The sequence below is a fragment of the Simochromis diagramma genome, unplaced genomic scaffold (genome assembly GCF_900408965.1).
Source record: "Simochromis diagramma unplaced genomic scaffold, fSimDia1.1 OVJJ01000320.1, whole genome shotgun sequence".
NCBI lineage: Eukaryota > Metazoa > Chordata > Actinopteri > Cichliformes > Cichlidae > Simochromis > Simochromis diagramma.
Genome location: NW_024386773.1, coordinates 11,184,134 through 11,211,887, shown reverse-complemented (window position 1 = coordinate 11,211,887; position 27,754 = coordinate 11,184,134). Strand labels below are relative to the sequence as shown.

General features: G+C 40.6%; 1 protein-coding gene across 4 annotated transcripts; it reads left to right on the top strand.

The window, feature by feature from the left end:
* Positions 1 to 262: 262 nt before the first annotated feature.
* On the top strand, positions 263 to 21,019 carry LOC120719036 (ras-related protein Rap-1A-like). Of its 4 annotated transcripts, none has more exons than XM_040007890.1 (8): positions 263 to 383; positions 7,505 to 7,593; positions 9,653 to 9,721; positions 10,034 to 10,090; positions 11,238 to 11,378; positions 15,504 to 15,647; positions 15,984 to 16,114; positions 20,677 to 21,019. In XM_040007890.1, the coding sequence occupies exons 2-7, from the start codon at positions 7,537 to 7,539 to the stop codon at positions 16,071 to 16,073; spliced, it is 558 nt and encodes a 185-aa protein (XP_039863824.1). In that variant the 5' UTR covers positions 263 to 383; positions 7,505 to 7,536; the 3' UTR covers positions 16,074 to 16,114; positions 20,677 to 21,019. The 4 variants fall into 4 exon arrangements, with proteins under 4 accessions (XP_039863824.1, XP_039863840.1, XP_039863850.1 ...); XM_040007906.1 differs by having other exon boundaries at positions 309 to 383; positions 7,500 to 7,593; XM_040007916.1 differs by lacking the exon at positions 263 to 383 and adding an exon at positions 409 to 620.
* The last annotated feature ends 6,735 nt before the right edge of the window (positions 21,020 to 27,754 follow it).

Below are 27,754 nucleotides of genomic sequence, written 5' to 3'. Positions count from 1 at the left end.
TCTCACACAATTTATAATCTTAGTGAAAAGAAATTATTTTGTACACAAACTTTGTTTTTTATGTTTTGTTTTTTTTTACATTTGTTTGCATTTTTCACATAACTCACAACCAGAAAGTGCTTGACTTTGATCACTGCTTAATTGTACAACAAAGGTTATTTGCTATAAAACAGTTATAATGCATGAATCCAGGTTACGTGAGTGTGTTAGTACTTAGCGTTACTGTGCAGTCCGTTATCATGCAAATGACGCGGGGCGCGCGGCCGATGTGTCATGCCCTTTTAAGAAAAATGAGAATCAGCGGGGAGTGACGTCTGCTGCGCGCACGGGCCCGAGGCAAACTGACACTTGCGGAGCGGCGAGGAGACAGCGAGCAAGATACGGTAAGTGCAGAAAGCCAAACTTTACTACGTGCTGAATGCGGTCGAATAATAAGTCATTTGCACGGGACTACGTAGCGCCGACGCTTGCGTGGCCATTAGCGAATTCATCATCACACGCCGTGTGTGTCTGTGTGTGTATGCGTGTGTGTTTTTTCGCCGAATAAAGGAGAGGAATTGCCCGCAAGTACATACCGGAGTGTGCACTCCCATTTTAGTCAAGGCCAGACGGAAGGGCAGGTAACGTTAGCTGCGGCTTTCCCGAGAAAATACACTGCAGTGTGGCTTGATTTAGTGCTTGCCACGTCTGGTTTGGTCGGGAATAGTAAGGTAGGGTTGTTTGAGGCGGGCTTCTGACAGGGTGGTTGTGTTTTGATAGTGCGCAGAGGTCGGGAATGTGTCGGCTAGTTAGCTCGCTTGCTAACGAGCCGCAGCTAGCGGTTTGTGAAGTGTCGGCGGCCCGCAGCAGGCAGTTAAAGCTAGCTAGTTAGCGGCATTTTGCTAACAAGCTTGATAACGGGACTTAGGCTAGTTGCTGGTTTGAAACTAGACTGCTTGCGGACACATGCCGGCCTCACTCGCGTGGATTATAGATTATGCCATTTTAAGGGTTTATCTGTAAGCGGGCTTATGATTTGACCAGAATTTGATTAATGTTGCTGGAGCTCATGTTGTAATAATCACACATCGACAGTGTTGTGCTGTGTGGTTTAGTCCGAGCCACAGATTGCAGGGACTTGGCATGACCTGAAGTGATAAGCATATGCCGCTGCCTTAAGCAAATTAGGTAGATTCACAGTGAGATAACCAAAGAGCGCAAATTACTTTCTCCCCTGTCTGACTCCAAGCTTCGTGACAGCCTATCGCATATTATTTCTGCTTCAGGGGGAGAGATGTGAAGCAGGAAAGGTGTGTGCCCCATCCTTGAAACTGTAAACACACAGCAGGTCACTTTCCCAGTTAATCGGCCCTTTTTACAAAGAGGCTCACTGCCTCAAGGGTACTTTATTTCACTTTTTCTTTGTTGAAATTACACATTTCCCCGAACCTGACTTTAAAGATGCCATCTATGCCAATAACCCCTACCCTCCCTCTTAGCAAGCAAGCCAGCCTGCTGTCAGGATTCTTGAACAGGAACAGAGACTGGAAGAGGTTATTTTAGTAGGTAGCTACTCCTTTTCCATCCTATCAGCATGAAGCCTTTTTGCGCTTAGGAAAGAGGATGTGGTTACAGGTCAGGGCCCCAGTAACACAGATGCATTCAGCTGACAAGGCTTGTCAGTTACGGGTCTTTGTCATAATTAAGTCACAGAGTTTGTGTGCCTGGCTGCAGTTTTGCTCTGACTCATGGGGGCATTTAAGGTTGTAGGAGATAAGAACAAAAGAGAGTTGTATAACTTGATTATTGGGTTATTTTATGTTAGTTCATGTTTTTGTAAGAGAAGAGTGATCGGCGAGTGCAGCTAAAAACTCTTTGACACCTGTCTTTATTTCTTGAATGAAGTTAGTTTAATTGATAACGCAAAACAATTTCTTCAGAAAGTATTTTACTCTAGTTACCTGTGAAAACATGGAATTCCCCTTTATTGTAACTCTGGTGGTAAGCGTTTATTTTACAAGCTTGTAAATTCCTAATTTCCTAGCGAGGTTTGTAATTTGGCAGCAATTACAGGAAATTACAGACAAGTTTAAGTTGATACACTTCAAATTAATTAGTTACAATTAATTGCCAAGCTACTTATACAGCGGGACTTGAAAATCTGTTACAGGTGAAATTTCATGTAAAGACAAACTTAGACCCAACTAAACTAAGATCAAAGGAATGTTTGTAGATATTTTTTGTCAGCAGCCTCTAAAGTTAGTACTTTTTTTTTTTTTTTTCTTTCTTATGTGTAGTGAACAGCGGTTTTTAGTCGAGGTAACATAGGAGCAAGCACTTTTGAACACATAAAAACACCTATTAGCAGCAACTGTTGGAGCAACTGTTATCTCACCCTAAACCACAAGTAGGGTTTTTTTTTTTTTTTTTTTTTTGACAGCGTAGCTCATCAACATGTAGTTTGTCAAGCAAGCGAAAACCCACAAGAGTTGGTATTGTGCTGCTAGCGTAACCAGCGGATGTGTGCATGTTCACCATCCGCACTGGGTGGAGGATACGGAGGGCAGCTGTCAGTCATCCCATCCTGCTGAGTCAGTTTGTGTGACAGCTTCGTTGCTGTTGGATTAATCTCAGTAGACCAGGAAATTGTGGATCCTGGGAGGTTGTACTTTAGCTGAACAGCCTCCTGTTCACTAAATTAAGTTTTGCAGTTTATCCAGACTTGCATTCGCTGCATGCTCTTGCTACCGGCGCCACCTAATCCAATTCCCAGCCTTAGATGGATACATACCTTTGGCTGTAGAGGGTGAGTGATGCAGTGATGTCATAGAGGAGCATGTTTTCTGTGGCATGTGGCCTTCTCCCGCTCCTTATTTGCTGGGGTTACTACGAAAGCAGATTAACAGCAGTGGTGTGTTTGTTTTCTTGGGAATGACAGTGTGTAGTTGAGGGCAGTGGAAAGAGACTGGTTTGGTTTTAAAAGCTGATGTCCTTAAATGGCCCTATGTGTATTTTTGCGGGTATTGTGACTGTGTTTGCAGGCTTGTGCTGTGTGTAGTTTCCCTGATATCATGCAGGCAAGGTGTCAGAACGAGAGTATTCTTTTCACTCACTTTAGTACCTTTTTGCAGAACAGGCTGCAGGTAGCTGCAAGTTCAAGGAAAACTCAAAAAGAAACAAAAATTGTGTTGCTGGCAAATTAAACATGAAGCAGAGTCTCTTTGAGCTGTAATCAATATGTTCATTTGGGGTGTGAAAGATGGCACCAAGTCCAGTGATTCTAGCATCAATTAAGACACTCTGAGCTAAGAAATTTGGTCTGTTTCTCAATACTTTATTAGTAGCAGTATTGACTTTTTTTTAGTGGTTTTTTGCTCTTCATTTGTATTTGAGCTTCTGCGTTAGTTCACCAACACTTTGACTCATTGTTTTCATACATAGACTGCCATATGAAAATTTGGGAAAGCAATCAGATTTGAGATTTAAGACCTTTTTATATTTATTTTGGCATAAGTGCAACAAAAGGACAACTACTGATGGTGCACGTGCATAAGTAGCAACACAACTGTAAAATTATTAAATAAAAAAAAAAAAAAAATGCGGCATATACATTACTTTACACTAAGATTATTGATATGTTATTGACAGGCTGTGTTCATCAATGTCACGGGTAAAAGCTGTGTTTCAGCTTGTTTGTTTGTGCATGCATGGATGGTTGTGAAGCTCCTGCCTGAAGGTAGGAACTGAAACAAAAAACTATATCAGTGCTGCCAACAGTGCTAATTGGTGAGAAAGTGCCGGCTGGGTGACTGTCACCTATGTTTAGCAGCTGCAGTAGTTTGTCTGGTACTGTTTTCACTGTGAGAATCTCTGTGCGCGAGTCATAATGCTAAAGAAATGTGCTCCCAGTGACAGGTCATGTAGGGGGAACTACCACCAAAACGGTTTTAGGTTCTTTGCCTGGTGTTCAGGACAGGATTTGTCAGTGTGACAGTATCACAACTGTACAAGAAATAGCCACAAAACTTTACAGGTGTGTACACGGTTTTCCCCTGGCTAGAAAAACGAGGCGTCTTTTATTTGTGGCCATTATTTCAAGATAGAGTAAATTGAAATGTTGAAAAATAATTTTATCAGTATGGCATTGAATAATGGAGAAAACCTTTTGATGGGACACTGCAATATTGTATCCGAGGGGGAAATCCCTGGTCTGACTAAGATCAAAATGAAGGTTAGGTTTGACGGTTATGGTTTGACCTATATAATATTTAGTAAGAGAGGCCCATGAGGTTGCATTTCGTTCTCAGCTGCATGCCTCTGTTCTGCATTATTTTTATTAATTTGAAATTATGTAAAATAATTTTTTTTAGAAGTTGGGTGTGGTCTCAGTACTTATTGGCAGTTCAGTTACTTTTATTTCCAGCACATGATGGCCTGTGACTTTTTTTCTTTTTAAATATATATTTGTTTATATGCTGTGGTAAGCACCCATAATTGCAATAAGGGAAACCATACCCTGTCAGATTTGCTTACAGTTAGGTAGGTGATTACAAAACTCCTTTAAATGTCAGTAACTTTAAACTTAACTTCTTTCCAGTATCAGAGAGACTGTGAAAAACCCTGAAACACGGATTGTAGGGCTTAATTTCCATTTTGTTCTGAAAATAGCATCACATTTGTGTGAAAAAGGGGATATGAGATCGGCACTAATGCTAAACTAGTCCAGTAAATGAAAAGATTATTTTTAACTTGCTGAACAGCAAACTCTTAGAGGAAACAAAATTTTGGCGACATCTCCATCTCTTGTGAAATGAGGAATCTCTCTGCTAATGTCAGAAGTAATTCTTACAGTGCTGAAAACTCCAGATGTACATGACAGATTTGGATTCTTTTTTTGTGCTTTTACTTTCTAATTTGACTTTTGTCTCAACCAGCAGTCCTTGTTCTGCTGTGCAGCCTTGGAGTTCTTGGTGTAGTGGCTCTTGGTCGTGTTGTCCCCCTTCTTGTTAGGGGTCCCTCCAGCTTACAGCACCTCTAAAGAGCAGAAAAAGGACTGCTGTCACCAGCTGCAATTCATAAAGGCAGAGTTGGAGTTTTTTGGAGTTTCTGATTGTGGAAAGAGCTTCTCTTTGGAAAGGCAGATGAATGATATTGAACATCAACCTGTTTACCGAGCCAGGGATTAGTGAGACTTGAGACAAGAAGGGCCAAGGCTGGCTAGTTACTAGTAACTGATCCTTCGAAATAAGTCTGGACTGGCTCTTATTCTGGTTTATCTTTTTTTTTTGAGGGTGATCCACACAGACCTTGTTTTGTTGTCATATTCGGCTTTGCACACTTTTTTTTTTTTTGTACAGTAGTTAATCTGCCTGGTAGTTTGTGCTGCTTTCTTTCCTATTGTCATCTTAATTTTTGTTGGCAGACAGTTTGTAGGTGCATTCCTCCTAACATTTTCGTATCCTACCCGGTGCTGATAATAACATGTTAAATATCCTTGCTAGGCAGCCTGTCCAAATAAAGAAAACTGTCTTTTTAAACCTTTCTACACCTTTTTAAAAACATGTAGTTACTTTATTTGTTGACACATGCGAGGAATGGACCCTTAGAAACAATTGCTTCATATGCACAGGCTGCAAACTGAGGTTTGAAATAGTAAAGATGGGAGCTGGAATTTGACTGCACTTTTTTGGAGGAACACTCATCCTCCATAATGACCTTTGAAGCTGGCACATAATAATCTGACTGCCTCTGTCACAGAGCGAGCCCCTGACGTCATCCGTCTTAGCAAGGGTCAGTCCACAGCATTCACAGTGGAATTGTGATGTGCACATAGCTGACAAGTGAAGTGTAGCCTAAATCTTAGTGTGACATTGTCTGTACCACATTGTATATGTGACACACTGCATGCACTTGACTTTGTGCTTGAATGTTTACATGAGCGTACAGGGGCGCGCGTTTGGATAGCACTCGTGCATCACTGTTCTTTTTCTTCACCGCCCATTGGCTCCTCTCCCTTAATCATGCAAGGAGAACTTCTCTTTGAGTGCAGAGGATTAGAGAATATGAATTATGCACACTCTGGCCTTCATGTCCCACATGGTCCCTGCTTGTGATTGAAGCTGGAGGTCCTTCGTCCTTTGACCACTCCCCCTGAGAGTTTGTTTAGCGTGTGCTATTTAAAAAAAGCAGTGCAGAAGAGGATCATCTGCTTCCAGAGTAGCTGATGATTGGGCTTTTGATGTTTGCAAAAGAGTTGATGATTAATCGAGGCTATATAGTTGTCCTTGGGACCTAATTTCAGCATGCGCTACTATCTGATTTTTATTTATTTTTTTTCGTTACAGCCTTGATGTCAACAAGCGGCACTTTTTAGCCCTTGATCCAAAAGCGCTTGGTTCATTAAAACATAAGCTGGCAGTCAGCTGCCGTGTCTTTGAAGAAAACCGATATTAAAATGTTTTAGTGTTCTCTAAATACATCCCTACCACATTTTGTGGTTGTATCAGTAATTTAGAATATTGTTTATATTTCAAGTTGAATGTCTTTTTTTGACTGCAGCTTTGACAATTACTGGAAAATCTCCTCCTATTTAAAATATTGTTTTTTCTAAACCAGCTTTATTAATGGGGGTTTAATTTCCTCAACTATAATAGACATGTTTGTGTATAAAATGTTGAGAAGTAACAAAGATTTCAGCCAAATAAAGTACCAGACTGATTGCTTTTAAAGTACACAGAGTTTATTCTTTTTGCTGTGCGTAGACACTCATCACAGGCCTGTTCTGAGCCAGGAAAAACCCTGAGACACTGCTTGATATGAAGTTAGATCAGTAGATAAGGAATCAGAAATCCCCACATTGCTTAGCTACATCTAAACCCCTTCTGAGTCTGTAGCCCAGCTTGTAGTGACCCAGTTGGCTACCCAATCTGACTTTACGCCACAGTGTGTGCCAGTGATTCGTAACCTCCTTGTTTCTTAAAGGGATATTTTTACTTCACAATTTCCTTCCATCACATTTTCCACTTCCCTCAGCTGTTTTCTGTCATAAGCGAAGGAGACCGCCACCATATTGCTGTTTTATAAAACCAAAAATTGACTCAGTGACTAACAAATCTGTAAGCAGGGTGTGTTTTGGTGTGTGTGAAAGCCAAATGATTGTGTCATTACGAGGAATATCTGCCAGATCAATGTATCATCTCCTCTCTCCTTCAGTTCCCCCCTACACATACACATCACAGCTGGTTTTTGTTAGAGAGGGGGTCACATACTCTTCACCTCCTCCACCCTGAAGCAGCTCCACTTATGGGTGTTCCCTCCATTGTTGTCCTGCTTCTCCTCTATATCCTCCAGGAATGACTAGAATCTTTTCTTTCTGGAGTGGGAAAAACTCAAAGACCAGACAGGAAAAAAATCCCTTTGATTTGCCTGAAAAGAGATTTCTTTTTTGCTTTTTCCCCACTGTTTTTTCACACCTTTGCTCATTTTGTTTGTCCAATTTTTATTTTTCCCTGTTTGTCCAGTGCAGACTGTTGGGCTGTCCAGTGAAGCAATCCCGCCATGCGTGAATACAAGCTAGTGGTGTTAGGCTCTGGAGGTGTGGGCAAGTCTGCTTTGGTGAGTATGGCCTTCCAATCCTCTTCCTGCGTCTCCTGCTTCTATTACTCCTGCCATGTGTTCCCTAAAGACTTTGTAGATAATTGTCAATAAAACAGCAAGAGGCTTTGCTAGCTTTTGAAGGAAAGCATGCGGTGAAACATTTTTAATTATGGAGGTTTATAGAGCACAGATGAAACTGTCTTTTGACTGTTTAAATTTTTTCCTAAAGGATTTATTGAGAACATGCTTGTTTGCTGACAAGGGTTTAATCTATCTCCAAGGCCTGTGTTATTGAAACTAGCTGCCTGTATACATATAATGCATATAATGGTTTTATTGTTAGGGTTTTTGAAATGTTCAAAGAGTGCCAGTCCTAAGCTCATCTGTGTTTATATGTATAGACATCGTAATCTGGTTTTTTACTTTTCTTAAGGTTGATAGAGAACAGAACCAGAGCAGTGATGTATTTTATTGTCAGGAGACCTCAGATGCCTGTGAAATGTGTCGTATGCTTTGCTCAGCTAATTTCAACCAGGTGTCAGATTAATCCCTCAAACGGGCAGGATTAAGATGTTATCAGGTGAACTTGGTCTACCCCACTAATGTAAATCTGCCGCTCAGCACAGCACTTTTAACGCAATCCAAAATTGGACATTGCTGTTTATTTGGAGAGTGACACATTTATCATAATTTAGGCTCTATGTACCATATGAGATTTGAAATAAAGCAACTGATATGCTGATTGAAGATCAGAAACATTGGCATTATAACCATTTTTATGCACAGGCCTAACATGTACTTGGAAAAACTAATATAATTATATATAAAATGTTCATTTTTTTTAATACTGCCCAAGTCTGGAAGCCATGCACATCACCACAGATGGCTTTCCTTCTTTGTGATGCTTTGCCAGGCCTTTGGTGCAGCTGACTGTAGTTGTTTGTTTGTGGGGCTTTCTGCCTTTAGTTTTGTCTTCATGTAAATTCCTTTCTTGATTGAGATCAGCTGATTACCTTGACCATTGGAGAATATTTCTGTGTTTTTGTTTTTTGTTTTGTTTTTTCAACCTCCAAAACTTCTGGGTTGGTTTTGCAGTGTGGTTAAGATTTCTGGCCATCTGTACTCTGAAACACTGGCCTGTCAATGATCTGAGCTGACAGTATATTCCTATATGCTTCAGAGTTAGCTGCCTCTGTCTTTTGTCACATCACTGGTAAATGGTGAGTGCTATTGGAAGCTACACATCCTAATGCAGTCCTATTGACATCAGCACGTTTTTACAGATGGAGATGTGTGCCTCATTCCAAGCCTTCTCCATATTTATTTCTTCACATTATTCTCTTACTGAGTGATTAATTTCATTGGTCTAAAAAATGCTGTTTCCACACTGAACTGGCACCTCTGCATTTCTAGGTCTAATCTGGCCTAAACTACTGGATACTATATTCAACATTTTTGAGGCTAAATTGTTTTTACCTTGTGGCGAGCCCTCTGTTTGCTGTCTTGAAGTCTTCTCATTGCGGTAGACTTGGATAATAGACATCTAGAAGAGTTTTAGTACATCCAGCCAAGTGAAGAAAAGGATTGTTTACCATGAAAAGGATCCTGTGATCCTGTCTTCCACTATTGTTTTATGTGAATGTGCAGGCCGTTTTTTGTTTTTTTACATTCAAGTAGCAAAGTGTTGATTTGGCCACTCTATTTTATTTTTTTTGCGCCACTCAATTTTCCTTGCATTGAAAGCTCTTAACTCTGCATCTTCTGGGTTCACGGCAATGATTAAACAAGTACAAATCCTAAACTGGGGGTCAGCCTTTGTACTTTCTACATTTTACTATTCTAACTGAATATTTTTTGATAAATAAAAAAGGTCAGAGTTCAAACACATGCAGATTTAGAAGTGTGCCAGTAGAATAATTATGTTGTGCTTTTGGTCACAGCTGGGCTTCATGAACATCCTCATTCCTGTCTAGTTGTGATGATCGTAGGTGGACAAAGTGTTAGATGATATGGCACTTTGGCTGCATGTGCTACTCCAGCAGTTTGATGTTGGCTTTCTGTGTGTCTCCCCTTACAGACAGTTCAGTTTGTACAAGGAATCTTTGTGGAAAAATATGACCCTACAATAGAAGACTCATACAGAAAGGTGAGTGTCCCGTGAGAGGCAGAGTGCTGGCTTGAAATGAGCTGATTGTTACCAGCTGCTCCTCAGGTTCACATATTATTGTGCTCGGAAATTTTCTCATTCAACTGCTTCTACTCTGTTACCCTCTCATTCCTAGTTTTCATTCTTTATATTTTCCTGTGACTTCATACTACTGGTGTGGTTGCTTTCATGTTTTCCCCTCAGTGTTAGCTGTCTCTTTCAGTCTTCAGTGTATGACTTATGAATATAACCTATGAATTTTGTTTGCTCAGTGACCTGAAATTAAAGATGCTCTTACATGTTTTCTTACAGCAAGTGGAGGTAGATGGACAGCAATGTATGCTTGAAATTCTTGACACAGCCGGCACAGTAAGTAAACTCACTGCCACTGAAATCTTCAAATGCTCAGCTTTGCTGGGCATATGCACTCCTGAATATATATTTTAGTAAATCTAGAGGCGTTTCAGATCGGACAATGCGTTAGGTAGTGTTTGGTAATTTGGCCTCTAGGGAAAACAGCCTTATTTATTTATTTAAAGCTAAATTGTAGTCAGAAAGCAGTCGATTCTCTCTGCACACACTGTTTACCTGCATTCGACCGTGACCTGCTCAGATGCTATTAGTCAGTGCTACTCAGGCTCAATCTGGGAGAAAAGAAACAGACTCCTGGCACCAGAAATCTTTTTCCTCGCCTGCAGTTTTTACATATTCATAAATGATATTTGATACAAGATGTGACGGTCTCCCACACTGTGAAACATTAAAACAAGTTGTATTTCACAGATACATTGGGCAATGAGATCTTTAGTAGCTGAAATGACATCCAGTTATGAGCTGACACTGTGATGCCTTTTTATGGTGTATCTATGATTGTTTTAGAATATTTTGTACACCAATCTAACATTAGTCTTATTCTGCCCCCCCACTGGTGTCCTCGTGCAAGAACATTTCTGAAACATTTGTCTGTGTGGGAACTGATGACTGAGAAACACATCATCTCTTATCCTAGAGATGTGCAGAAACTGTTTTAAGTGTGCGTTTGTCGGTAACAGACCCACGTTGCATTGCACTGTGTGTGTGTCTTTGCTGAAAAACCTGACAGACATCCAAGAATTGTAATCCTGCACAATACTGTTTCTTTATCCACTGGGATTTCAACCAATCCACTGTGATTATTCAGTTGATAATAAAATGGTGTTCAGTTTCATCGACGTACACTGGCCTGAAATTGCTTATTTTCTTTTTTTTCTGTTTTAATTCTGACAAATGGACCAGTCAAAACAAAAGGGACAATCGAGAGCCAACACATCTATGCTTGACAAATGATTTAATGATTATTTAGACTTAACCATCCAGCAAAGTTTGTAATCTTGTCACAGATATGCAATGTAATCGTCAAACTGGTGCAGCGAATAAAAGAGTAAAAAAAGAAAAAACAATAAGTAAAAGTTGGAAGCTGTAGGACAGCGCTCATAGTCTCTCCATCTTTTTTTTTTTTTTTTTTCCCCTTGTGTAGGAACAGTTCACAGCTATGAGGGACTTGTACATGAAGAATGGCCAAGGCTTTGCCTTGGTATACTCCATCACAGCACAGTCCACCTTCAACGACCTCCAAGACCTGAGAGAACAGATTCTACGAGTAAAGGACACAGAGGATGTAAGTATACTGGCATAAGCGTACAAGCGTTTTATAATTTTATCAGTTTGTGGCTAAAATTTTCTTTAATCACGTAGGCTGTAGAAAGCAGAGTAGTGGCAACGAGTACAGTTAGACCTAAACGCCCTGTGTCCGTGGGCTCAGCCGCCTACATTTTTCAGGGGCCTGATCAGACTGTTGCTATAGATACCATTCAACACTATAATCACTCTGTGTTATGCAATTAATTGCAGATTTGTATTATCTGAACATAACACAATCAGTGTCACGGTGTTATGTTTATAGAGTATAAACAGTGGCAAACTTGTGTACTCTGCATAACTGAGCACTGATTAATATTAACGTTGTGTGGGTATGTCCCTGCGGTTTCATCAGTGTTTGTTGTAGACACAGAGCACTCGTGCTCACGGGGATTTTTCTGTGTACTGTGTGGTTTTCTCCATCAGGCCTGCCTCACATCGACGCTGCAAATAAGAGCATGTGTCATCTCCTTATTTTCCAAGCTTGTTGTTTGTCACCAGCACATTTCCAGTTTTCTATATATCTGCTAAATTGTGGGACTGCTGGAGCGAGTAAGCCCTCTATCCCCTCTCTGGTCGAGTCGATAGTGCGTCAGCAGGATCTAAGATGCCCTTTTTTGGTGATCTCTTGAGGGAATGAATGTTACCATAACCCACCCTCTTGGTTTTGCTTCCTTACGTCTCTCTGTTCCCTGTCAGCCATCTGCAAAGCCTCTCTCTAGCCTGGAGCAGAATACCTCTCTTTTCTCTTTTTCTTGCTCCCCTTACTCTATATTTGTGCAATTATTGTGCTGCTTTTATTTGAACTGGCCTTTTCAGCTTCTGTTGCATTCTTCCCCCCCTCTGTTTGATGGCCAGCCTTGTGGTGTTGATGTGGTCTGGCACTCTATGTGGGTGATTGGACTGTCAGGCATGAAGTGCAAGGAGAGCCTCAGCTCATCAAAACTGGGTTGTGAGACTGTGGTTCTTCATTAGGCTCTCCATGGTTTGGGAGCTGAGGTTAGCCTCAGGCTAACAGATGGATTGCAGGACCAGTGGCTTCTCGACACGCAAGGAAAGAGTTGATGTTTCTTTTCTTCTGGAAATCTGTTCCCTTTGAAAACATCTTTTAGTTTAAACAGTTCAGCTTATCTGGCTATTATGGCCACTCTGCCAGCTATCAGTCCACTGGTCATTTGTGCCCTTACCTTTGAAAGCCATGATATCTGTTTATCCTTTTTTGCCCCTTGCAAGAATGCATGACCAAAGGAAATGCTGGGCATGTTTTCCCTTTTTCTTCCAAGAAGGCAGATTTCTTAGTTTGAGAAATCTTTCAAGTGACTGCAGAGCTAAAGCAGAAACCGTTGATGCTGCTACAGCTGTTCTTATTCTCAGCTCTGACATGCACCATTTACTGCAAAGCGGGTATAATGTACAGATGCACCTAATATCACCAGGCTCAATTAAAAGGGCTTTTAATGGTTGTACATTCATTGAACACAGTAGGGTCAAATTCCATCTCTTTAGAAGAGCCATTAGTGGCAAAAATAAAGTAAGTGAGCAGACACTAGTGAATTAAAAGCTCACTTCCTTCATTTCCTTTCACACTTCTTATGTAAGAGAGGTCTTATGACTTCTCCGGGCCACCTCAGTCTCTGCCCGTGTGACTAGGATGGTAGTAATGCCTGACTCCAATGCTTGTGACTCACTGCTCCATTTTAAAGAACTAACTCCATTCATTTTTGTCGTTCTGTACCCGCCTGTTCACTGTTACCCACAATCCAATCTTCGGCGTGCCGTTGTGGGCGGGATACGACCTGTCTGTAGCATGTTAATAAAGTCTGAACAGATTCTGTGGGTTGTGTGGATTCTTCAAGTAGGCTAATGCTGCCTTGTGTTCTGCTGACGCTGAACATTTTTTTTTCCTTTTTCCCTGCATACCTCCATCCTTTCAGCCATCTCACCATTCCTTTTTATCCCAGCTTGACTCAAGAGTTTATGTTAGGAGGGCATACCACTGGTTCTCCCGGGACCCGTGGGAGAAGTGTCATTCAGCAGTTCAGCTTGAGGATTTGTTTAGATATCAAACATCAACCACCAACCTCTGTGGGGTTAATCTAAACATCTCTGTTTCCTGTCGTCTGCCCCATAGAAAGGGCACAAAATACTCACCCTATATCTTACTTTGTCTCAAGAAGCCTGACGGTAGTGCTCCAACAGCAACCTCTGAAAAGAAGACTTACTGGGGGGGAAAAGAGTATGGACAAGTGAGCACATGTCAGGATACTGGTATTTTTCTTAAAAATATGTAGCTTTTCCACATCCACAAGACATGTCTGGGGGGCATTTGTAGGTCCTCAGAAGAGAGTGAAGGCAGGATTTCCCATGCATAAATTTATTTGGCGCCACAAATAGACTTCCCTGGCTGATATATTATTGGCGCCTCTTTTGTTGCATGCAGAATTTTTCCATCAGTTGATTCCTAAGCTGTATCACAAACGCAGATATCCCGTGAACGAACCCTGTGACAACATCTTAAAGTCTTCCTCACATCTGAGACGTTTTCTAACATCATACAGTTTTACAGTGATTAGTTTATTAAGCCAAGTTTCAGTGTGGAAATGCAGCCCAGGCTGAATGAACACATCCACACACAGACTCTCTGTGTCATATAATTCCAGAGAGCAGCTGGAGCATGGAATCCAGCTGAAACATTTGAAAATATTCAGGAAGGAAAGCGATGTTATCCCGGCTGGGCGGGGCTGTCATAACTTCCTCCGGGCCAGCATTCTCCCTAGATAGCCGGGCAGGAAACAGCAGGCAGGATGAGACGCATCCCGACACCCTGACTGCCCAGCTCTGCCTACTTTGACAGTTGAGGCTGAAGTTTTGCCCAGAATACTCTGTCCTCCTCAGGCTTTCCTTTTTCTTTTTTCTGTTTTCTTTTCTTTTTGAGGGGACCTTTGGTTATTAAAACATTTGAGAGAACAAAAGAAGCAGCATTGCTGGTTTTAGGAGGTTCCAAAACTGGCTGCACTTAATCTCAGTGACTGTCCCCTCAGCTTTGCTTTTAATTTATTTCCCTTTTAAAGAAACAAAAGTTAAAAATAAACCACCTTCCTCATCAGTTCCTATTGATTCTTTAATCTCTCTGGACACAGTTGTGTAACCTAAATGATTTTCTTTACTTTCCCACCGGGAAGGAGATCGTTTTTTTATTGATCATCTTTGTGACCCTCCAATTCAGGCCTCAGAGAAAAGCACACTCATTGACTGTTAATACTCATCTCTTCAGTCTTTTACTTGGGTTGTACATTTGTTTGCAGATATTGCTTTTTCACTACCTTTCACTCCAAGAGATTTAACCCCTTTGTTTATATGTGTGTGGCTGGTGTGTTCAATAAAAAAGCCTGGGCCTTTATACTGTTAACTGTTCCCTGAGGTAGAGTTAAAGGGTGACAAATGGATTAAAACAATCTTGATAATGTTTGTTTTCTAACATTCCCAGCTGCACCTCCAAAGAAGGGTCCTTGTTCACCGCAAGATGGCATTTAAAGGTTTATGATTAAGTTTACAAAAAGTAGAGTACAGCATTTAAAGTCTAAAAGAAAAGTTACTGAAGCCTTTTAATGCAAACGTGTTTATAGGAAACACGTTTGCTTTTCTCCTATATCTAATTTCCTCTCTGTAGGGGAAAAATGGCAAAAAGGTATGAACGAAGAAGTTATACAAAGTCAAAAGTAAAAGGAAGGTTCTTCTCCTTCATGAGGAGACTTTGATTCATGGCTCATTATGTACGGTCTTGTGATTCAAGCTGTATATTTGTATCCTGTATACTTCTAATTTATCTGTGTTGGATGTGAACCTGGACTACAGCCTCAGCTGTGAATAATACAAATTGTAGGATTTATATTAAATCCTAAAACAGCCTGCTGACATACAGAGTGGAGTCTAGGTTGTAAGGACAAATGGATTTAGAGGAATCTGAACAGTTTTTGTGAATAAAATGTTAAGTTTTACATTAAAAGAAATTTTAAAAATGCACGAACAAGGAATATGTGACCAGACAATGGGGGATAAATCATGTGGGCACAAACAGAACCTTTTTGCTCTTACCTGTCCTCAGGTGCCGATGATCCTTGTAGGGAACAAGTGTGACCTGGAGGATGAGCGTGTGGTGGGGAAGGAGCAAGGCCAGAACCTGGCCAGACAGTGGAACCACTGTGCCTTTTTAGAGTCCTCTGCTAAGTCAAAGATCAACGTCCTTGATGTGAGTACAAACGTCCCCTCCAAAAATGCAACTCTATATATTTTTCAGTTTGTTTTCCATCTCAGTCACAGTTGGATGTGTGTACTGCAATCATCAGTAGAATTGTATTTATTTAAGACACATAATTAAGGTTTCTCTGACATGTAGGTAATAATGAGCTCAGATGGATTATACTTCATTCTCTGGGCTACATCCTGTTAAACCTTCTGTCTGCAAACTGTCACACAAATCCATTTAGTGACGAGGCTATGTGTGGGTACTTAAAGGTATAAGGTTTAGAGCTTTATTAACATTTTATCTGTGCTGTCTCTCTCTCTCTCTCTCTCTCTCTCTTAGATCTTCTATGACTTGGTCAGACAGATAAATAGGAAAACGCCAGTGGAAAAGAAGAAGGCAAAAAAGAAATCCAACTGTGTCCTGCTTTAAAGACCTTTCTCCCTTCAGCCCCTGCAGCAGCTCTGAGCCAGGTGTGTGTGTGTTTGTGTCTACAGTTTCAAAACACATTAGTCTTAAATACCCATGCAGCCGGCATCTTCACAACTTCATGATTCATAGACAAGCTGTCAGATTAATTGTTATGTAATGGCTTTGATCTTCCTGCTGTCTCCGATGGTACTGCATACATCAGTTGTCGTTTTAGTCATGTGGGTTTGTTTGCGTGCGGTTAAGTCGAAACAACTTTAACTTTATAGTCTAAATAAACTGTTCACAGTGGTTATTGTACCTGTATAAACTAAAAACATGCAGTTTAGAGATGGAGCCCCCCCCCCCTCCAAGTAGCTGGAGGTATAACTGAGGGTTCAAGTAGAGACAATAGATTACACAATTATAGTGTGTGTATTAGCAAGCAACATGAGGTAATGCCTGACCTGGCTCCCTGTGATTCATTTAACTGGTTACAAGAGAGGTTTTTGGTTTAAAACGGTCTGAAGAGGAACTTTTCAACCTAACAGCAGATACAACTTCACTCGTCATTCAGTGAATATTATTTCATTGATACTGATGACGCATAGGCCCCGTGAATGTCTAGAAACGAAAGCATCCGTGAATTACCCTTCAGACCTGTGAAATGCTTTTTAAATCTTCATTCCTGTAATATGAATGAGTCAGTCTGCGATAACTGGAGATAAATTTCAGACCTCAGCAAGCTGCAGCAGCTCGTTACGTCTGGGAAATCCTGATCTGTCAGCATGTTGTTTCCCAGAAGAAGAGCTGCTTCTTTTGAAATCTTTTTCACAGGATTTAAAAAAACACAACCCATGTTGAGTGGTGTTACGACCCGTCTAGGGCCAGGCAATAACATGAGTGAGGCACCTGCCCCCCAATGACCCAAGCAGCCACAGGAAACAAATCCGTTCTTTATAATGTGATTTATTTATAAAGTGGTAAAGACGGACAACAAAACGGGAGTGTCAACACTTCAAGGTGAGCCGAGGCCAAAATAATAAACAAAAACAAATCGACACAAATCCTGCACCCCTGACCTTACCAAAACAAAGTCAAAAATAAAGACGGAGTCTGACCTCCTTAACTAGAGAAAACTGGTGATCAAAAGAAACGGCAGCTCAACCCTACCCACTCCACTTCCACAACTTTCAAAACAGCACTGCAGCCAGCGGCTGCCACAGGTATACTGCTGGGTCGTGAGGAGAAACGCGAGGACCTCTCCCGCCGCGGCACTCCAGCCTCCTTTTAACAGTGGTAATGAGGAAGTCTGAAAACTGTCACGCTAAGTGCTTATTTCTGTGAATCCTTCCAAACAGACAATCTTGTCTGTTAATTTTAGAACGACCGCAGGCAATAATTAAAGTCAATTCGTCAAAGTCTGGACTGCAACATGAGAGCAGATTGGAGCTGCAAAGCATTTTCTGTAAACACTAATGACATGTTTCCTTGTTTCTTCTACAGTTGTATAAATCTTATATGAGATTTTAATAGATGGCCAGCACATTGAGTAAGCAGTTAGGTACTTGCTTTTGCTTCATTGTTAATCAGAATCTGCAAAAACTACTAATTAAGTAAAACTGCGGTCAGAGAGCAGCCATCCTTTTTGTTATATTGCAGGCATACATCTTCAGTAACCTAAAATAAGTCAAAATTTTCATTATGTCCCGATGGAACTGAGCCCATTTAACCCACCTCTCACCAGTTTCAAAAGTTTCCACTACATATGTAGAACGTTTCCTTCAGGTGAAACTCAATCTATTCAGTTGAGGAAATCTTGTAAGAACTTAGGATGTGCAGCCACCCTCACATGGAGATTACTGAATTGGGCCTCATTGTTTCCAAACTTTGAAGGTAGTGAAGCGTAAACTGTTCAGAATGCTTCAAACAAACTAGTTTGCATGATGTGTCATTTGACCTTCTGTCAAAGGCTAAACCTGTTTGCTGAAGTAGCTGTGTGAAAGGTTGAATCTGGATCAGACGCTGTACAAAGGAGATGTAACTGTTAGCTTTTGTGAATTTGCAAATGATGTAACACTCTGCATGAGCTGTTTGGTCTGTGTTTGCCGACAGCACAGGAGCCTATTTTTGAAGCAGTAAATGCCCAAATATTTGCCAGCGTTTGGTTTGGGCTCGGGGACTAAATCTGCTGGTGATCGAAGGGCTGCAGGATGGAACATGAGTGAGTTTTAGGACTAAGCCTGGGTGTCAGTGAAGCTGATGTGTCCTTGAGCAGGACTCTGACCCTTAACATTTTTTTTTTTTTAGGGATCTGTGCTTTTTTTTTTTCTAAGTAGACAAATAAGTTCTTCACAGTCGGTCAATACATTTCCCTGTCAGTAATAAAGTGCCATTGCATTTCCACAATAATAAACAGCTGACTTTAATATAATGTCCAAACATGAACTACTTCTCCCGAGTCTGCTTTAATGTTTCCAGATCAGTAGTTGGCTATTGTCTTTTTTTTTTTTTTTTTTTTTTTTATAAGTATACTGAACCCACAAATAAGGAGTACACATCCATAAAGCCTACAGATAAATAATAAAGGACTGACAAGCTTATGGGATATTTTGCCATAAGGATTGGAGCAAAAAACGAATCTAATTGTGAGCAAGAATAAAAAGCTTAAACAGTTTATTCGCTGTTAATTGGCGAATGATATTGTGAAAACAATCAAATGTCATTAAAAGAGCAAAATGGAGCTCATATGGCCTCTTTGTTGTTTGAAATTAAAATGGGTGTAGCTGGACAAGCAACAGTTTGCACAACTTTTTTTTTTTTTTTTTTTTTTCCCTCCCTCCAGTATTTTGGTTAGAGTGCAGTCGCTTTTAGAAGCTCTTACAATCTGTTAGCTGGTATTTTGGGCTCTGTTGTCAGAACAAAACCCCAGTGTTGCCAGACCTGACAGGTTCACACAGCCAACAGAGAGATCTTACGTCTTCAGTTACTTTTAACTTCCAGGGTGGAGGAATAAAACTTTGATTTTGCAGATAAAACTGGATTAGTGAAACAGACAGTGCCATTGTAGCCAGCCCAGACAGCAGGGTCGCTGAACCACCCACTGCGTTCCTCGTCTGAACCCATCTGTGTTGGTCAGTTAGAGCTCCAGTGTGTGAGAGCGGGGGCCTCTGTTAGCATGCCCCAGGGTGGCGTCAGCACTCCCAGCACCCCCCACCTCCACCCTACCCGACTCTCACGCCGGCCAGCCCAATGAACCAGCACTAACGGGATTTCAACCTCGCTGTTCCACTGCTCACAGCCCACCAGCTCATACGCTGCGAGAGGGAGAGAGGGGATACAGTGCCAGGCACAGACGGGACGCAGAGAGTTAATGGGACATGTCAGTTTGTGGCTTCCAGCATGTTGACCTGATGAGCTCATGAACTTTGAGTCTCTGGTTTTATCTGTCACTGTATTCACTGGGAGAGGGATATATTTAGGGAGCTGTTAGCTTGCATGGCCCTAGATTCCAAACACCTTAATGAAATAAAGCTATCATTAATATTCTTGAAGGAGCTCTACTTTGTGTCTGAAGAGGTCTGTTAATGAATACTTCATCAGAAACCGAGCAGCAACATATGGAAGTTATGAAAGCTAACTGTAAGACTAATAAGAAAAACAAGATTTGCTGTAGCCAGAATGTGATTATAGCAACATGAGAGTAGACCGCATGAACACTTGAAATAAGAATGGTTACTGCAGGGCATCTGTTATTGCGCTCATTACCAACTTATTGTCACTGCCTCTCTGAAAGGTAGCTTGGCCTGCAAATGAATCACGAGCCTGCTAGTTGCACTTGTAGCATCATGCATATACTCCTATTATGTTATTTGTGCTCCGTTCTCATTTTGCTGTTTGTGAGTTGAACACCAGCGGCTCTCAGTGTTCGCCCAGACAGACGTTCATTTAATTGCAGCAGCTACACTAAGCACAGGGCGAGCATGAGCTAAGAGCTCAGACTGTTAATGGAAAGATGGCACCTGAGCAGTGTTTAAACATCCCAAGCAGAAACTCGGCAGACCTCATCACATGACTTTTGGCACACGGACTGATTGAAGTTTTGCTCAGCTGAGAGAAGCCACAAAATGCTGATCACTCGGCTTCCTAAAACCTTTGGCACTGAAAGTGCCTCTGAGGAACATAGTGCAGGAGTACTTCTCTGTGCTCCCTGTTGCACTGCTGGCTTCACTTTCTGCTCTGAGGTGTGACTTTCCCCTGAGGCTTTGTGTTAGACATTAGATCTCTTTTCCAAGGTCTGGTTAAGATGCAAGAAAAGCGCTAAGAAGTTTAAGAATGAAAAACTTTGTATTAAGGGTCCAAAAAGCAGGTTATAAGTTTTTAATTTTATTTTTAAGCCTTAAAATCCCAGGTTTGTACACATCATTCTTGTAATCATTAATACTTTTACTTCAAAGTGGTATAATATATGCTATATGCCCGTGTATTTTTTTTCTTTTTTTTCCTAATGAAATTGCAACACTTGCAATGCCGCTCAGCAGCCACTAGAGGGCACTGCCGCCTTAATTTTCTTTCCGAGGGTGGTTTGAGTTGGCTATGGAAGGACTGACAGTGTGCTGTCTTGCAGAAATGCTGTAATGAAGAACTGTTGCCCTGATTGGAACGTGCCAGCATTCCAACAGCCCCGACCCTACCCTTCCTCCATCAGCCATAAACGGTGAATCAGCTGACTGAACTGCTCCTATCAAAGATGAGGATGATCTACACCAGAGAGAATGAAAAGAGAAAGACAGTAAGAGAGAGTAGACTCTGGTCTCTCGCCTCCGAGGACCTTCCTCTGTCTCAGTTTGAGTGTGAACGCTGAACGGGAAGCGTCCACCTCTGCACCAACAACAGCACCACAAACTGACGATGTTCTGATTAAAATGCAGCAAAGCTTCTGAAAGTTAAAAAAAACAAAACAAAAAAAAGTCCACGAGCTGCCTACATGGCCAGCCCCTTATTTTTATTTTTTGACAGCTCAACATAAAGAAATAACAGCATTTAAGAAGGAAAACAAAGTTAGAACTTGGATTCAGTATTTTTCATCTTTTTCAATATTGTATTTGAAAGACATGGAAGTTGACCTCTTTAGTTGTATGATTATAAATATTCTTCAAAAACGAGCATGAATAAAGCATCAGTTATTACGTGTAGATGTTTTCAAGTGAAATCAAAGTGGAAAAGTGAGAATTTTTTTTTTTTTTTTTATAGCCATACACCTATTCTCATGCCTGTCATGTCAGTGATGATAGATCGAGGTCTATGATATGTATTATTATTATTTTTATTACATTTTTTTTTTTTTCTTTGTTCGCCCTCTTGTTCATGGACTTCTCTTCTGCAGATATCTCTCTCTGATGTGACTTAATTTTGTACTCAGTCACCGGGATTTCATAGCTCCCATAATATATTCTAATGCCATTTTTCTTTTTGCATAACAATGCTTCAGAAAAAATGGGTCTTTTATAGAAGAAATATGGGGAAAAATAAGGATTGATTTCTATGTCTCTCGAAGCTGAAATATATTATACTAAACCAACTCTAATAATGCTTCTTGTGTTTTTCTGTCAATAATGTTCCAGCTTTTATGGATTATTAAAGTACATTTTAGTACATTTTCATTATACTGGTCAATGTATTTTTGTGAATTAAACTTTTATTCAAAGTGGATTTGACTTATTTGGGATGAAATATGAGATCACAAGATTTTCTTGTTTTCTGGAATTTCACATTGAACAAAAATGGGAATTGTATGGGAATATAATGTTGGTGGGAATCAGTTACCCAGTGATTTTGAATGGAGAAACTGTTCAGTGCACTGTTATTCCACATGCTTTGCTGTACTCTCGATGGCCATTAGGTGTCAGTATATGAACAAGAATAACACATGGACACGCTACCTCTTAGAAGCTCTCAAAGTAAACCAATGCAAAGCCAGCAGTTCATTTTTAACGTATAATGCTGCTTTTAATCGGATAATGAAACTGCACACAGTGCATCTTCAACATCCTGCTTCACACCAAACACTGTGAGCATTTTTCACACCTTGTACTCTGAGCCTGCTTTTTAATCCCACTTTCTCACCTGAAAGACGGGATTTTCTGTAATCTCTTCTCTCTGATTTCCAGAGCAAAGGAAAGAGCAGAGATATAAATACAACAAACGATGAAAGGTTAAACCGTGCATTGCGTGGAGGTGAAGCAGCATACATGTAGGTTTTTCTAACCTCAAGAAAATAAGTGCGTGCTTGTACTCTTTTGTAATGCTAAGTCATGATTAAATAGTTAACATATAAAATTACAGCCTGACCTGTTTTAACCACAACATGCAACTGTGATCATAATTTTTCAACCATATATATATAAAGGAATACAGTATACTTATTTTGACCTACTTTTATATTTGGTCTTTACTTGAGTTGCTTTAACTCTCTTCACTATAAGGCCACTGCCCCATTGTTTGATTGGATGGCCCTCTTAAACAGAAGGCTTGAACATCAGGTGTGTCGGCCGTCTGTGCTCACACCCAGAACCGAGTCCTTAAGATGACTGTATTAAGTTCAACTCCTCTTCGACCAAGCACTTAGAGCAGTCTTAATGTTGGGCTTTTGGTTCAGATTTGTCATGTTTAATAAAAACATCCATTCACTTATAACAGAGGAATGAGGAAAACCAAATAGCATATGATTTCTTAATTATTCTGTAGTGAAAATAGTTGATAAACTAATTTGGTTAGCATTCACTGTGGTACAGTGATTTCTTTCTCTTTAGGCAGATTCTTCATATTAAATGCTTGACAAGTCAACAAGAAGCAGCCAGCTTGCTATTAGTGCAAGTCTCCTTCAAGTTTTTCTTGTAGGAGGGAGGAAAAAAAAATGCTGCATCATCTAAGCTCCTTATGCCTCCGAGGGGGATGTCTGTGTCACGCAGAGGAGGATGCTAAAAATCTGCTGGTGAGGACGGTGGTGAAAGGATCAGAGCGTATGACTCACTTCTTCTTGTTTTTGACTCTTATCACCAACACCCCAGCCTTCATCAGGCTCCTAATCCCTTTAGCGGCTGAGAAGCGGAGTAATATCAAAAAAACACTTTTGCATTCATTACACTCTTATTGAAAGAATGCCCGCTGCCATCCGCCTGACTCTAAACTCTGAGCTTCCTTCAGCTTCTCCGACTCCCCTCGGAAAAGTAAGAAAGACTCGTTGGTGCCAAGTGGGCTTGAGTAAAATCAAAGCACACCCATGCAAAATGTGATCGTCCTCACAATGTATTACTTTCAGAACCTGGATCAAACGTGGTAACACACCAGTCATTTCATTTAATCTTTGTTCTTTGTAGTGTGAGCCACGTGAAGGCTGTACAAAGTGCATTATCTGCTTATGAAACCAGTTGTACCTGCACTTTTATCCTAGAAGGCAACAGCATGGACCACATGCATACAGAGTATAAAAACACTGAAATAGAAATGTTGGAATGTCCTTATTTATCTGAAAAGAACAGCTTTAAAGGTCCTTTAAAGGCGTTAACACGACGCTGACCGCTTTAAATGAGTCAATGTACGTTTGGCCAATCGGCTGGCACGATTCCTGGCACTGCTCTAATATTTCCTTTAAACACTGCTGCATTTGTAAAGCAACGCTTGATGACATTTTCTGCAGCATATTGTTGACCGTCGTCTTTTGACTGAAATGATCAGAGTCATTAGTGTCGCCCTTTCACTCCAGTATCATCTCCTGGAGGTCCAAGTTTGCATTTACTGGATGAAGTATGTCAATACGTAGCCTACTTTAGAGATACGCTGAAAGCTTTTAGACATGCACACTCGTCGGATTCTCCCCATTTTATTATTCGTGTTATTTTTACATCAGGTTAACATTTGAGTTTTTAAAAGACGTTATTCCCATAACCATTGACCTTTTTCACATTTGAGATTTGACTTTTCACAGTAGGGAAAGCCCAGGTAAAATTAGCAATGGCCCTGCAAGCATGACCTCCCTTACTTATAATGCAGCACCATAAACACACCTGTACTGTGAATGAGGGCAGTGTGGCATGTAAAGACATCTGCGCTGAATAAGATGTAATTGTGGGGTTTCCATTTTGATAAAAGGTTTAGTGTTTCAGCAAATCTCATGTAAACTACCATAAATAAAAGGAAATAAAGCTATAATTGAGTTAAAAAATTCTCCACTTTTGACTGGATTAAGCAAATAGAGGCAATTCTAGCCTAAGCAGTTCTAGCCTTCTGCACTTATTTACCAGATACTTACATGCTGTACATTTATCCTCGGGTGGGTAATGTTTGCAACACTTTGTGTGTTAATGTTTTAAGTCAGAAATACCAAACAGAGAGTCCCACATTATCCTACATAAGCATGATCTTCTCCTACGTTTTACTGGAATCTCGTCACTGATGTATGCACACATATTTATTTAGAGGGAAATCTTTCTATATTGTTTCTGGTCTTAGCTGTAGGCTGCCAACAACAAACAGGTTTGGATGAATCCTTAAAGGGGGACTCCAAACAAAATCAAGCTCTCATCCACTCAAGGTCCCTGAACCCATTATAAAAGATTATATATTTATTCAGTCGTGTCATCCCTCAGCACCGTATCCCCCACGCATGCACACAACACACACACTTTTCCTTTCCCCTTGCCAGATCAATTAACAGATTAGTGGTTGTGTGTGATAGATTGAAGGCGCGAGTTCAGGATATCGTCTCTGTCTAATGCATTTTCTGTAGAGAGAGTGAGCATGAGCTTTACTCTCGGGGGAATATCGACAGGTTGGAGTGCAAGGTTATGTCTGCCCTCCAAGGATTCATCATCTGCCATTTCCTGTCTGTAATATATTTATTTTGATAATGCATATTGATGCTGTTCTGATGTTCAGATAATTCTCTTATATGCCACACGATTTATTGAGAATAAGCCCTTTTCTAGCTGTTTTTTTTTTAATTGTAAGGTTTATTATTTTTGCAATGATGCACACAAAAGATTGTGCAGAAAACTCATAATTTTTCTTTTTTCTTTACTGATTTGGCGATTATACTTCAGTTACATTGGTTTGCTTCATTCCCTTCCACACACTGTTAAATGTATAATATTTTCATTAGCACGGGCAGTCTGCCTGACTGTGATTGCAATCACACGGTTTTGTAATTAAATTGAAGGCCTCCAGTTGTCATTATCAGCAGCGCCTAATTGAAATGGATGGTGTTTTTCCCAGTGATGTACCTGTGTGTTTACATAAGAAACAAGAGCCCATGTTTTTACACTGAATTCCTCATGTATTTACACAGGCAGCCGTGCAGCACAGTCACTGTCTTTGTTTACACACACGCTCACAAAAAAATACAGCAGTATATATTTAGCAGCTTTGTGGTATGACTGTTTTGACAGAAGTTTGCCTCTTTTTATTTTGATGCTACTTTTAGTCCAGAGCAGATCACTGGGAGTAGTGTAGGGACTCTGTTGGTGTGAATATTTTATTTAATATTCACATCATCAAAGTAAAAGGCAGAAAGTCCCACATAATATATCCATCCTCTTCTACTCTCACGGGGGGCGGAGCCTATCCCATCTGCCTTTGGGCGAGAGGCAGGGTACACCCAGGACAGGTCGCCAGTCTGTTGCAGGTCTAACACATAGAGACAGACAACCATTTGCACTCACATTCACAACTATGGGCTTACCAAGTTACCAGTTAACCTAACCCCACTAACTACATGTCTTTGGACTGTGGGAGGAAGCCAGAGTAGTGGGTGAGAACCATGCAGACATGGGGAGACCATGCAAACTCCACACAGAAAGACCCTGGCCTGATGGTCAGGAACGTCTTGCTGTGAGGCAACACCGTGTTTTACAGATGAATTGCGCCTCTCTCCTGACCTTCTCTGCACATATTGATGATGATTTGAACCAAAAATGTTCAATTTAGGTTCTGTAAGACCTGTTATCACTGATTTTAAGTCCAGTTTTTGTATAATTTATAATTTGACTTCTTTACCCTTCCACTGACACCATCCTTGAGGAGCCCTCGTCGAACAGTAGACCTGTGTGAGGTTTTTGCAGTTTTTTTCTTATTTCTTTAAGACCTTCAGATCGTGTTCATCTGCTGTAGTTTTTCAGGCCTGCCACTTGTTCAAGAATGCACTGCACACCACGCTGAAATATGCAATGTTTTTGGCTAACAACTCTTTAGGAATCTTATTGTTGGTTCAAAAATGTTATCTTATGCCTGAGAAACTGTGACTTTGACATTTTTCATAGATTCACCTAAAGAAATGGGAACAAAATATATTATTGTGACAAGCTGCGGGTAAAAAAAGGCCTAAAGATGCCATTTAAAATTGGTTCTTTGCTAAGTTATCTGTTGTGTATAGTACCAACATTGGTTCATCCCTTGAATGATTCATAGGTGAGTGAGTTAGTTACAGCAAGTGGCTTAAATAACAAAAAATAATCCTATAAAAATGGTCAGATACAAGGACTGGAATGAAAGTGAGTGAAAAAGCAGCTGATGCACAAAGAAAAACTTGTAAGAGCTCCAGAAAGCCTTGGAAACAAAATATATATAAATGTGGTGGCTCGAGACTTTTGCACAGCACTGTTTGTATATCAGAAATTCTCCCTCCTGGTCCAGTACCTAAAGTGTATTCTGATCCATGACCTGAACAGTATGTGATGACAAGAGCACAGTGGAAAAAAAAATCAATGTCAATGTATTTAAGGAGCAGAGCGGCAGCCGATCTTCGGGGACCTTCCTGTGCCCGTTGGCTTGAGTTCCAGTCAATTACTCTTTGGTCTCAGCAGTGCTATGTGTCTGACTGGAGACTGAGCTGATGCATCACTGTTGGACTGACAGTGAATGAAAAATGACTCACATTATGCCACCTTTGAAAAGTAGTTTTATCACATGCAACAGACAGACAGATGGCTGGATTAGTTGACGGCAAAAATCCAGCACTCCTATTTAGAGTGTTAACATCTTTCGGGGTTTTCTTCTTCTTTTAAGACACAATGTTTTGTACAAATGTTTAACAGTGAGAGTGAAATCATTCACAAAAGCATCCACAACAGGTTTTCCATCAACACAAGCATAAATCAGCTTCTTGTTTTTCCAGCTACGCCTTTCGCTTCGTCTTGAAAAAGCTCTTACTCATGCTATAAATGTTTTTCATTGCTATTGCTTCCTTCCTCCGCTATGAGTAGACTGCGACATGTCCAGGCAACATTTGTGACTGTTTATTACAGATATTCAAAGAAATGAGGAGCGCTAGGAAATGCAAGCATATGGCTGTAGCAAATGATGAAATTACAGGCCTTGACGGGAAAAGAATAACCACAAATAATTGTGGTCACAAAAGCAAACCCATAACAAGCCTCACAGAGTCGCTGTGTCAGCAGTTCTCTGAGGCTCTACTTGGACACAACAAATCTTTTGAGCTAAAGTCTAATGCCAGCATACCAACACGATGAAGATAAATCTTTAACACCATATTTCAGCATGTTAGCATAGTATTGTTTGCCTCTTTGTTTTTATTAATTAGCTTAAAACAAAAGTGGAGTATGTGTTCATAAACCAAAATACTGGGCACTTAAGCTCCATGAAAACAATAAAAGAGCAGTCATTAAAAAGCCTACTGGGGCTTTGTGGGT